The following is a 12,419-nucleotide window of genomic DNA, read 5'->3' on the forward strand; positions in this document are numbered from 1 at the left end:
TTTTATCTACACTATTCCTTCAAAGTTTGGTGAGTCTGCAAAAGAGAACACCAAAACACACTTCACACGTATGCAGTCCTTGCTAAGTGAGTCTGAGGTAAAACCGGAAGAGGTAAACCTGCCTGAAGCTACATTGTTTAAGACAAGAATCGAACTCACCGCGGGCAAGTAAGCATTCTGTATTTGTGCAGTCCCATAGAGCAGCCATTAGCCACATGACTCATCTCAACTGTGGCAAGTCTGCTCAAGAACAGAATTTTAAATTATTATTTAATCTTCATTAACTAGTCACGTGTGGCCAGTGGCTGCGCAGTTAGCAGAGGGCTATTAGATAAACACCGGGAAACAATTCCCAATCAGTAAATTTTCGTTAACACAGCAACTACCTGGGGACTAAGCGATGAGGCAGATACAATGTGCCACAGGCTATGAAACATTTTCCAAAACAGCAATATTCCGGTAAAGTAACTTCATCGTGATTCCAATGAAGGAAATTTCAGCCTGGGACATGTGGGCCGAGCGGCGCCCGAAGCTGGGCCAAGGAGTCCCCGGGAAGGGGCGGGACTGGAGCCTCCGGCCGAGGACCTGATCCCTTCCCCCTGTCGGTGCGGAACGGGAAAGGACCAGTGAGGGCAGGAGGCTCGGCTCCCACCCGAGCACCGGAGGCGCTCCCCGCTGCCTGAGACCGCGGAAGGCTGCCCATCTCCACACTCCACCCCTGCCAACACTAACCGCCTTCAGAGGTGAAGCTGGTTTATTTTTTTGGCCAGAGGAGGCTGACACAACGCACGGGTACTCAGATAAGAAACCGGATCGCTCAGGCTCCTTCGCGGACACCCACCGCCCCAGACAGCAAACTTCAGCAGCCGCACCTCCGCCCACCGGGTTTCAGATTCTCGCGCCAAAAGCCCGCTCTCGGGATACGTCACGCGATGACACCATGACGCAGCACGCAGCGTAAACGCCCACCGGAATCAGACTCTGGCCGCGCCGTCAGTGCTGCCGCTTGTGGCCAGGGCTAACCCTCGTGTCAGTCCGGAGTCGCTAAAGAAAGAGCCGGGATGCTCGTTCTCTTCTTCCGAGCCTTCAGAGTACCAAGCCGCGCTGTTTGGAGGGACCACGCCCCATGTATACGCCCTGCCTTCCCCCTCCTCCGCTCCGTCTCTCGTTTGGATGGCCGCCCCCGCCCCCGACGCGGCCTGCGGTCTGTGAAGTCTTTGTTCTCTACTAAGAGGGCGTCGCCCAAAGTGGGCAGACGTTGGAAAACCCCACAGTGGTCAGTCGGTGCGGATGACTTCTTGCCCAACGGAGAGCTCCCTATAGAGTGGAAGGGGCTGAGATTTGAAGCCAGAGTACATTGGTTATAGACTGCGTGTTGCTGTTGGGCAGCAGAATTTCAAAAACCTCTGAGACTCTCCCGGCTTGAAAAGTTGTTAAGCCTATCTCAAGTCTCTTGTAGTTTTGGATAATACTTCCTCCTGCAGGCTTCCGTAGTATCCTTGACGTATCCTTGACGCTCCTAGGATACTAAGCACCTGTTTTGTGCCTGACTTGCTCTTGAAACTGCCCTGGAAGACAGCAGTCTAACTCACAGAGTATGGGCTATGGCTAGCACAAGGCTTAATTCAGGTGTTTACTGTAGGATCTCGAAAGCTTTCAACTGGATTCTGAAGGTGATAGTGGCTCGTAGGCCTTGCTACTATCCAAAGGCTCCTGACCAACGAACAGTGAAAGCAACTTTGGATTCGAAAAAGGGTGCCATTTACTTGGTACCTGAGGTGTCATTTTAGTTTGATCATTATCCTTGGCTGTAGACACCTTTGCAATACACATAGATACAAAAGCTTATGATCATCTAGGTCTAAATAGCACAGATACCCAGGCCTGTGATCTTTAGCCAATAACAGCTACCTCTTAATGAGCATCTGTGAGTTATTCTTTATGCTTTATAAGTAATATCACCTTTAACCTTATAATCTTAAAAATTTTTGAGTATTGTCAGATGGGGAAACCGAATCATCCAGTTGATTTATAAGTAATATTACGTTTAACCTTATGATAATCATATAAATTTTCTGGTATTGTCAAATGGGGAAACTGAATCATCCAGTTGAGTAAGTTGTCTAGTAAACAAGGCCCAGGTGGACAGAGGAGCCTGGCGTGCTACTGTCCATGGGGTGGCAAAGAGTGGAACACTACTGAAGCGATTTAGCATGCAGTGCGCAAGTTTCAGTTCAAGTCTTTTACTTAAGATACTTGACTATCCTGTGATTAAGTCTGGGTTTAACCTCTAAGAACAGTTTGCTTCTTTTCCCCTTTTGGGGAGAATTCTCACTAGAGTGGACTAATGAGAACGGTTGGCATGTTATACAACCCTCTGAAATGTGTTTTTTCACTAAATACACTGTCCCGCCAACCCCAATAACTATGCTTCTTGCTGCTGCAGAACCAGGTTTTTTATATTTATGCATCCTGCCATAATACTGTCTTCTTTATGCTCACTCTAATAGTGCAGCAGCTCAAATTTTGCTGCTTGTATTCAATCTTTTTTATTTTTAAAACACAGTCTCTGAAATTGTAAGTCAGTATAGGAATAAATTGGAGCTTCCCTGGTAGCTCAAATGGTAAAGAATCTACCTGCAATGCAGGGGATCTGGGTTCGATCCATGGGTTGGGAAGAAGGACACGGCAACCCACTCCAGTATTCTTGCCTGGAGAATCCCATGGACAGAGGGGCCTGGTGAGTTGCAGTTCATAGGATCACCAAGAGTCGGATGACTGAAGACTATGCATGCATAGGAATAAATTAGAATTACTAATTAAAGCATGTGTGTGAATAAGAAGTTAAATGAAAAACAGCTTTGAAAAAAAAAGATTCAAGAGCAGTGAATTGAGAGGCAGAGAGCCCAATTAAGGATCAGGTGGCAATTAGGCTTCTTGATATAGGGATATCGCCTTCCCTCCTCCAATTTGGGTAATAGGCAGCAGCACTCATCAGAATCTGAAATAAATGGAGAAGCTCCGGAAGAATGTGAACCAACGTGACCTGGAGAAAAAGGGGGCGGGTGAAGGTGGAAGACAAAACAAGGCCTGAAACAAACTGCCTCGGGATATTGCGCTGCGCCTGGGCGCCAGGTGGTCGGATGGAGCGCGTCTTCTGTGTTCCCTACAGCTTGTACCCCGGCTATGGGAACATGCTGCGTTTGGGCCAGTCTGGACTCTCTGAGCACAGACAACAGCACTGGAGGCAAACCAATGTTCCCCCCACTTTCCTGGCCAGGCCCAGGCTGCTGATGCCCTCCAGTGCCTCCGACTGCTGCATGGACCCTTACAAGAGAGCCCAGCTCATGGCCGTTTTCTCCCATATGAACCCCGGCCTGAGCCTGCGGCTGCGCAAGGCCAACACCAAAGATGTGGGTGTGCAGGTGAGCCTCCGGGTGGGCAAGTCTGTGCAGTGCTCTCTGGGGCCTCGCACCCTGGACAGCCTCTCCCCCTGGGCCAGCGCAGGCCACAGTGCACCCGCGTCTGCTTGGGGCGTCTCTTCGCCGGTGCCCGGCCACTGGGGCCAGGTGCAACTGCGGCAGGCACTCTCGGGTCCTCCCGAGGCTGGCCAGCCGCCCCCGCCACTGCCACCACCATCACCACCACCAAGGTCGGAAGAGGATCCCCCCGAGGAACTCCAGCCGCGTGAGGAGCTGGTGGAGGAAGACTCCTCGAGTCCTCGGGAGAGGAAGAGCAAGCCGGCCCCGGTAGACTCCAGCCAGCCGCTTGGGAGGCCCAACTTCCAGGTGAGCTTTCTCTCCCTTAGCCTTACCTTTTTTTTTCCCCCGCCATTTCTGGCCCCATGAGAGCAGAATCTTCTTGCGCTTCCTCCCTTTATTTGATAAAGGAGAGAGGAAGTTCTGAAAACATGTATTTTACATGTTTTGTGTGGGTTTTTAAAATTTATTTATTGAGTGAACTGCTTTGGGTCTGACTGGCGGCTCGTGGGATCATTCCTTGCAGCACGCCTGCTTTTCTCTAGTTGCTGCTCGTGCTCTAGAGCCCCTGGCTCAGTAGTTTCCCACTAGAGGTCCAACCCACCTCCCCGTATTGGAAAGCAAATTCTTAACCACTGGACCACTAGGGAAGTCCCTGTGTTTTTGCTTTGTTTCTTTAGCTCTTTGGTAAAATGAGGAGCCAACTTTAAGCCTGTGAAACCCCAAAAGTTTGGGAACCATAGCTGTTCGCAAATGAGGCAAAAGAGGGGTTTGGGGTTTGTGAAGTATGTGATCAGATCTTTATTTTGTGCAGCTGGTGCTCATGGCCTTGGGGAAAACAGATTGGAAAAGCCTGAGAGAAGCTAGAAAAGTCCCAGAGTAATCAGTCCTTGACAGCTGAGTTCATGTGCTGACCTTGAGAATAGCTATGAGTGAGGTTAAGGAGGCTTCCTGTTTTTTACTTATACAAAAACCACAAGGATAGCAGGATCTGGCTTTTTATCCTCCTGCCCCCTTCACCCCTCAGGGCTTCCCTTGTGGCTCAATTGGTAAAGAAACCGCCTGCAATGCATGAGACCTGGGTTCAATCCCTGGGTTGGGAAGATCCCCCGGAAAAGGGAAAGGCTACCCACTCCAGTATTCTGGCCTGGAGAATTCCATGGACTGTATACAGCTCATGGGGTCACAAAGAGTTGGACGCGACTGAGTGACTTCTCACTTTCACTTTTGACCCCCTCAAGATAGTAAAGGATTTTTCCTCCTTATTTGCAGTTTTTAGAACCCAAATATGGCTATTTTCACTGTAAAGATTGTAAGACCAGATGGGAGAGTGCTTACGTGTGGTGCATTTCTGGAACTAATAAGGTAAGTGAAAGTGAATGATACGCGGGAGAAGAATGGGGCTGGCATGGATGTTAAATGCAGGAAGACTGTGTGTCCTAATGGGATGTGACTATAACGCAGCCTTAGTACCAAGGACATAGTAGGTGCTAAGCAAAGGTTCGGACTGAACGAAATTGGGCTGTCCACAAGAGCTTGAGCTCCTGAACCACATCCTGATGTTACATTTGGTTTGGTAGTTGCCTTGGACAAAATTTTACCTTATTTAGATGAATTATTGACCTTGTATACATTGGGATTTGTTATAATTTTTTAATTGGGGTATATTAATAGTTGCCTTACAGTGTTGTTAGCTTCTGCTGTACAACCAAGTTAATCAGATGTATGTATACATATATCCTCTCCCTCCCAGATGTTCCTGCTATCCCACCCCCAGTCCGGCCCATCTAGGTCTCTACAGAGCACTGAACTGAGTTCCTTGTGCTATACAACAGATTCCCCCTACCTGTATAATCATTTTTTAGTCGGTGTATTGTAACAGATTTGTGCTTTAGCTCTAGACAATTTCCATTGTTTGTCCACAAGGTGGGGCAGTGAGAGAAATGATTTATTGTGAAGGTTAACCTTGAGAGACTGACTCATTTAGGCTCCATGCCTTAATTTGAATTAGTTGTCAACATATTACGTTTTGGAAAGATTTCACATTCTGCATTTTTAGGTTTTCCTGAACAGTCAGACTCCGGTCTTTAAACACTCTCACTTCTGTGTGAGGAGCAGTAGACGGGGACTGAGCAGCTTCTGTCTCCTTTCACTCTGCACTTGCCCTTCATTTTGCAACAGCCTACACCTAGTCTCTCTGATTAACCTCTACAAGCATTTGAGTTTGAGGCCCCTATGCTGTTGCATTTTAGATAGCTGCTTTTCTGACTTAAGGAGTATAGAGGAAGAGACCAAGGAGGTATGCTAAGATGTGAATGAAAGTTTTTTTTTTTTCTTTTGCACTAGCCATTTACTAGATCCTGGAGGTGAAATAGATATTTTAACTAAACTAAAATTACTTTCCTTTTCTTGCTATAATAAAAACAGTGGGTTTAATTCAAACACTCACGATTTTAGAATACAAAGAACAAGACATCCTGAAGAAATTGATTCTGATAAGAATGATGCAGACGAGATGAGATTGGTGATCTGTGCATTGGCACTGGTGGCATGGAAGTGGTACAAAAATAATACAGGAGGGGGATGATTAACTCTGTCAGAGGGAAGGCATCTTGTTGTCAAAGTATGATTTTAAAGGTTTATAAATTGAAGTGAGAATGCACAAAGCCTAGAAACATGTGGATTGGTATGTAACTGTAACTAATTTGAATTTCAAATGGAGAAATACTGAAAAAATTAGAAACGGACAAATAGACCAGGACAAAAGAAGGTCAAGTGTTCTGTCTGCACAATGAATAAACTTATAATAGCTGCTTCTTACTGAAGAATTTTACTGTAGTACTTTATATACATTATTGGGTAGTTGTCAAAACTATAGAAAAAGGAAGTGGCATTGTCTCGATTTTACAGGTAAAGAAAATGAGATTCAAAAAATAAGAAAAAGTGACTGATAGCACCACAAGAGCTTAAGACCTCAGCATAGAGATTGGGCAAAAGCAAGCTACAAGAAGGAATGGATTACTTAAGAGCTGGGAGCCTAGGGTACACATAACCCTGTGTAAAAGACAAATTTCTCTTTAGGTTTATTTCAAACAACTGTGTTGCAAATGCCAAAAGAGTTTTAACCCTTATCGAGTGGAAGCAATCCAGTGCCAGGTAAGCAAACTGAGTATTTCCACTGTGTCCATAATGTTTTCATTATTAAACATGAAGCTTCTGTGGCAAAATGTTAGGATTTGCTAAATGTGGATATTTGTGTGGGAGTGTTCAGTTTACTATATGTTTGAATTTTTGTAATATTTTAGAAAATAAAGCATAAATTCTAGTCTTTTGGGGGGAAGGAGGAGATTTAAGTTGCATTATGTGGTTTGTTTATGTATGTGGTATGTGTGTTTTTCCTGGAACACTTTGTGAATAGTTCGCATGTAACTTAATAGGTAACCTTTACCAAGCTCTTGGTAGTGATGGTCATATCTGACTCTTTGCAACCCCATGGACTGTAGTCCACCAGGCTCCTCTGTCCATGGGATTTCCTAGGCCAGAATACTGGAGTGGACTGCCATTTTCTCCTCCATATTAAACTATGTGCCAAACTTGGAGCCAAGTGTTTTTCACTATCTCCTGTAACCTAACCTTTGAAGTAGGTGTTATTCCCATTGCTAAGTCACTTCAGTCATGTCCGACTCTGTGTGACCCCATAAATGGCAGCCCACCAGGCTCCCCCGTCCCTGGGATTCTCCAGGCAAGAACACTGGAGTGGGTTGCTGTTTCCTTCTCCAATGCATGAAAGTGAAAAGTGAAAATGAAGTCACTCAGTCGTGTCCAACTCCTAGCGACCCCATGGACTGCAGCCTACCAGGCTCCTCTGTCCATGGGATTTTCCAGGCAAGAGTACTGGAGTGGGTTGCCTTTGCCTTCTTCGGTTATTCCCATGATACAGAACAAAAAGCTAAAGTTCAGTAAGAAAGTCAGTTTTTCAAATTTAAACAGATACTAAGTATTAGAGCTGTAATCAGATTCCATTGTGTCTCCAAAGTCTAGGGTGTCACAGAATTTGATGACCTCTTAAACAGTTTGCAGGAGATGGCTCTTTAAGCTTTCCAGAAAAGTGTGACATTGTTGATTTTCATAATCAAGAATTTTTACCTAAATCTTTCACTTAAAAATATTTTTATAAAACTTAGAATTTAAAAAATTAGTCTAATATTTTAAAACTATTAGTTTTTCTAGTCTGACATTCTCAGTGAATTTACTATAATTACTTTGGATTTAAATATATCTTCTTACTATTATACTCCTTTAACTTATTGTGTTCACTTGTTTTTTTTTTTTTTTAAATCACTCTCCCTTATCTTGGCAGTTATTCATTTTTTACTCTTCTTCAAGGTTCATCTTTCAGCATGCTTAAGCAATTTATGTAGATACCACTCCTTGACAACGCAGTGACCTTAGAACACGCCTATCCTTTATCACTTCATCCTAACTTCTTTTCTGTTATTGCTGTATATTATTTTTAAACTTCAAAAGACATTATTTTGTAGTCTAATTAGTTTTAACTGCATATTTATTCTGCTGCTTTTAGATCCTTATTGTATCTGGGACCACTTTCTTTTTACCTGAATATCTCATTTTAGTATTTCCTGTAATGCATATCTGAAGGTGACACATTTTGTTTTGTCTGGATAGCTTTTTTAAAAGTTATTTTTGCTGAGTGTAAAGTTTTTAGGTTGCTAGTAGTTTCTTTCTGCCTCTTAAGGATCTGACCCTTCATTGTTTCTGTCAAGTGGCTGTTGGTCTCATTGCAGCTCCTTTGAAGTGATATCTCATTTTTTTCACCTTAAGTCTGCTTTTAAGATATTTCTCTCTGCTTTGATTTTTAGAAGTTTTATAATTCTATGCCTAATTGTGTTTTTTTTTGTATTTACCTGCTTACAATTTCTCAAGTCTGTAACTTGGAGACTTCTATCATGTTTGGAAAATTATCCGTCATTGTAATTTAAGATATTACTTCTACCTCCATTCTCTTTTCTTCTAATTACTTACATTAGAACTGTCACCATATCCCTTAAATCTTTTATGCTTTTTTCTGTGTTTACTATGCTTTTATCTCTCCTTACCGCAGTTTGGATATCATCTACTATACCATCTTGCATTTCTCTTGTTTTTCCTTCTGCTTTTTCCAGTACAACTACCTATTTAGTTATAGATTCCCCTTACTTCATTTTTCAGTACTAGAATTTTTATGTCTTTATAAGTGTCCATTTCTCAACTGGAAATACCAGCCTAATTTCTTTGAGCATATTAAGCATCATTTTCTTAAAATCTGTACCAGAAAACCCCAGTAGCTTAATCTCCTGTGGTTCTGTTGCTATCCTCTTCACATTCCTTGGTTTTCAAGGAATTGTTGTTCTGTCTCCTTAGATACTTGGTTACTTTTGAGGGCTATTATATATTGTATGTGAAAAATTGTAGTGATAATTTGAGGCCAGAATAGTATCTTTTCACAGACTTGTTTGCTGATGTTAGGCAGATGAAGATACTAGCAATTTTTGATTACTATTTTCCAGTTATAATTGAGCTGTTTTGAAGTTAGGTTTCAGCATCTGTGAAGGCTGATGAATTTTGCTTTCATTCTTACTCTAGGGTGTAGCCTTTCAGGGTCCCAGCACAAAACCTGAATTGTTAACCAGTGCTCTCCCATTTTGACATACTTAAGATTCCTCAGCCTCATCAGCTTGTGAAGCTCATTTTCAGCCTCCTGTTGTCTTAAAAATTTACCTGTTACAGAATTGCCTTTGAAGAGAAAATAGTCCCAAATGTCAGGCTCATCTCTCTTTCTGGATTTCCTTCTTTGGGATACTTTGGTAATTCCCCAGTGCCTTCAAGTAGTTCTTGATTTTAATTAGTATCTTTGCTCAGCTTATCTAGTTGTCCTAAGCAGAAGACTTAGTCAGAACTACTTAACCTATCATTACCAAAACCAGAAACCTACCTTTAGAGTAAATCCTGATTTTTTTAAATTACAATTTTTTTCATTGAGCTTTTTATTCCTTATAAAAGCGATGTGGGTACTAAATGGAATTAGATAAAGTGCTTAGAGCAGCACATAGAGTAGACACTATGTGAGTATGTTACTGTTAGAATTTTCTTAAGGATGCATACTCATGAGCCAGAGGGTGGAAGATATCCAACATTTGATAAACCATATGAGACTCATTTGGAAAACAAAAATGCTTGTTTTCACAATATAAAAGGTAAAGCTTGACTTATTCTTTTTTGCTATGGACATACGCAGAAAATAGAGTAGTGATCATAAATTTTAAAAGATTAACAGGATTGGGAAGGTGGACCAGAGCAGTATACCAGTCTTCTTGAGGTGTGATTTTTTTTTTTTTTAAATATCAGAAGATAGAATGGGATAATGGTTAAAAACACTTCAAATTCCAGCAAAGTTTAGCCATGTCTGAAAGGAAAACACTTAGCTTCCTCTAGAATAGGGGTCCTCAACCTCTAGTACCTCATGCCTGATGATAATGAGGTGGAGCTGATGTAATAATAATAGAAATAAAGTATACAATAAATGTAATGTGCTTGAATCATCCCCAACCGACCTCCCATCCCCAGTGCATGAAAAGATTGTCTAAGAAACTGGTCCCTGGTGCCGCAAAGGTTGGGCTGCTGCCTAGAACATCCTTCCCTCCAGTCTTAACCAAAAATACTCCAGATATTCTGAAATGTCTGCTAGTAGGTAAAATACCAGTTGAGAATCACTGCAGCTCAGGTAATCAATCACTTAATACTCACTACTCCTTACTCCCACATGGCTACAAATGGGGAAACCTACATAATGAAAAGACTCTACACAACTTTAACTTTTATAACTTCTCTCTTATGTCTTCTGGACTGGCTCAGCAATCTTCTCTTAAAGGTCATCTTTGGCCATTCATCTGGGAAAAAAAATGCATGACACTTTCTGGGCAGTAAGTGGTTTTGTAAAACTTAGTTTCAGACTTCTCGTGGGATTCAAAGGATAAAGATAGCAGGTACGAGTGGTAGGGAGGAATATTTTTATCTGACGGACTAAATTTGATCATTTAGTGCCCAAACTGTTGCTTCTTTTCTAAAGACCTGTTCAAAGTCTCGTTGTTCCTGCCCTCAAAAGAAAAGACACATCAATCTAAGGAGGCCCCATCGGCAGGAACTGTGTGGCCGCTGCAAAGACAAGAGATTCTCCTGTGGCAGTATTTACAGCTTTAAATACATCATGTGACAGGCAGTGTGCTTTGTTCAGGACACCTGAACTCTTCTTGTGATTTACTGTATAGTTCCTCTCTTTCAACTTGACCCTGACCTGATATTGGAAGATGGATTATGCTTTTGTACTTTTTGTAGTTTGTGTGACAGTTGTCTGTGAATAGAATTAAATAAATGCATGTAAAATAGACTGTGAAGGGACATTAATTGGTGAAAGTCACTCAGTCATGTCTGACTCTTTGCGACCCCATGAACTATACAGTCCATGGGATTCTCCAGGCCAGCATACTGGAGTGGGTAGCCTTTCCCTTCTCCAGGGGATCTTCCCAACCTAGGGATTGAACCCAGGTCTCCCGCATTGCAAGCAGATTCTTTACCAGCTGAGCCCAAGAATACTGAAGTGAGTAGCCTATCCCTTCTCCAGAGGATATTCCTTTGCAGGCAGACTCTGTACCAACTGAGCTATCGGGGAAGCCCCATTAATTGGTGATCCTCAAGTAAAAACATCAATAAAGCATTGGGAAATGATAGACTCTATCACTAATATAAATGGAACAATGAAAGGGAACAATAGTCATTTGACAAACTTTTGTAAACTGGATGTTCTAAGTGTCAGGAATATAGAGACAATCAAGGGGGTCCTTGCCATCAAATATATGTAATCATTATATCAGATGTTTAAATAGCACTTAGTATATGCTAGGCATTGTTGTAACTCATCACAGCAGTTGTATTGCACTTATGTTTAATAGATGAGGAGAAGGAACCACAGGAAGATCATAAAGTCAGAATTTGAACCTAGATAGACCAGTACTAGAGATCTCTTCCAGAAAGTTAGAGATACCAAGGGAACATTTCATGCAGAGATGGGCTCGATAAAGGACAGAAATGGTATGGACCTAACAGAAGCAGAAGATATTAAGAAGAGGTGGCAAGAAGAACAGTACAAAAAAGATCTTCATGACCAAGATAATCACGATGGTGTGATCACTCACCTAGAGCCAGACAGCCAGACATGTGAAGTCAAGTGGGCCTTAGAAAGCATCACTACAAACAAAGCTAGTGGAGGCGATGGACTTCCAGCTGAGCTACTTCAAATCCTGAAAGATGATGCTGTGAAAGTGCTGCACTCAATATGTCAGCAAATTTGGAAAACTCAGCAGTGGCCACGGACTGGAAAAGGTCAGTTTTCATTCCAATCCCAAAGAAAAGCAATGCCAAACAATGCTCAAACTACCGTATAATTGCACTGATCTCACATGCCAGTAAAGTAATGCTCAAAATTCTCCAAGCCAGGCTTCAGCAATACGTGAACTGTGAACTTCCAGATATTCAAGCTGGTTTTAGAAAAGGCAGAGGAACCAGAGATCAAATTGCCAACATCCACTGGATCATCGAAAAAACAAGAGAGTTCCAGAAAGACATCTATTTCTGCTTTATTGACTATGCCAAAGCCTTTGAGTGTGTGGATCACAATAAACTGTGGAAAATTCTGAAAGAGATGGGAATACCAGACCACCTGACCTGCCTCTTGAGAAACCTATATGCAGGTCAGGAAGCAACAGTTAGAACGGGACATGGAACAACAGACTGGTTCCAAATAAGAAAAGGAGTATGTCAAGGCTGTATATTATCACTCTGCTTATTTAACTTCTATGCAGAGTACATGATGAGAATTTCTGGGCT

General features: G+C 42.5%; 1 protein-coding gene across 1 annotated transcript; it reads left to right on the plus strand.

The window, feature by feature from the left end:
* Nucleotides 1-3,071: 3,071 nt before the first annotated feature.
* ZAR1L (zygote arrest 1 like) lies at nucleotides 3,072-10,749 on the plus strand. The gene is made up of 4 exons (XM_068984712.1): nucleotides 3,072-3,788; nucleotides 4,752-4,844; nucleotides 6,561-6,635; nucleotides 10,606-10,749. Exons 1-4 carry the CDS (start codon nucleotides 3,144-3,146, stop codon nucleotides 10,747-10,749), a joined length of 957 nt encoding a protein of 318 aa, XP_068840813.1. The 5' UTR covers nucleotides 3,072-3,143.
* Nucleotides 10,750-12,419: the final 1,670 nt, after the last annotated feature.

Source organism: Capricornis sumatraensis, chromosome 12 (assembly GCF_032405125.1).
Source record: "Capricornis sumatraensis isolate serow.1 chromosome 12, serow.2, whole genome shotgun sequence".
Taxonomy (NCBI): domain Eukaryota; kingdom Metazoa; phylum Chordata; class Mammalia; order Artiodactyla; family Bovidae; genus Capricornis; species Capricornis sumatraensis.

Bases quoted from the DNA above. Each gene is read 5' to 3' on its own strand.
- ZAR1L (XM_068984712.1), top strand. From the start codon at position 3,144: ATGGAGCGCGTCTTCTGTGTTCCCTACAGCTTGTACCCCGGCTATGGG. The intron at 4,845-6,560 runs GTAAGTGAAAGT...ATTTCTCTTTAG, and splicing joins GCATTTCTGGAACTAATAAG to GTTTATTTCAAACAACTGTG. The intron at 6,636-10,605 runs GTAAGCAAACTG...TCTTTTCTAAAG, and splicing joins TGGAAGCAATCCAGTGCCAG to ACCTGTTCAAAGTCTCGTTG.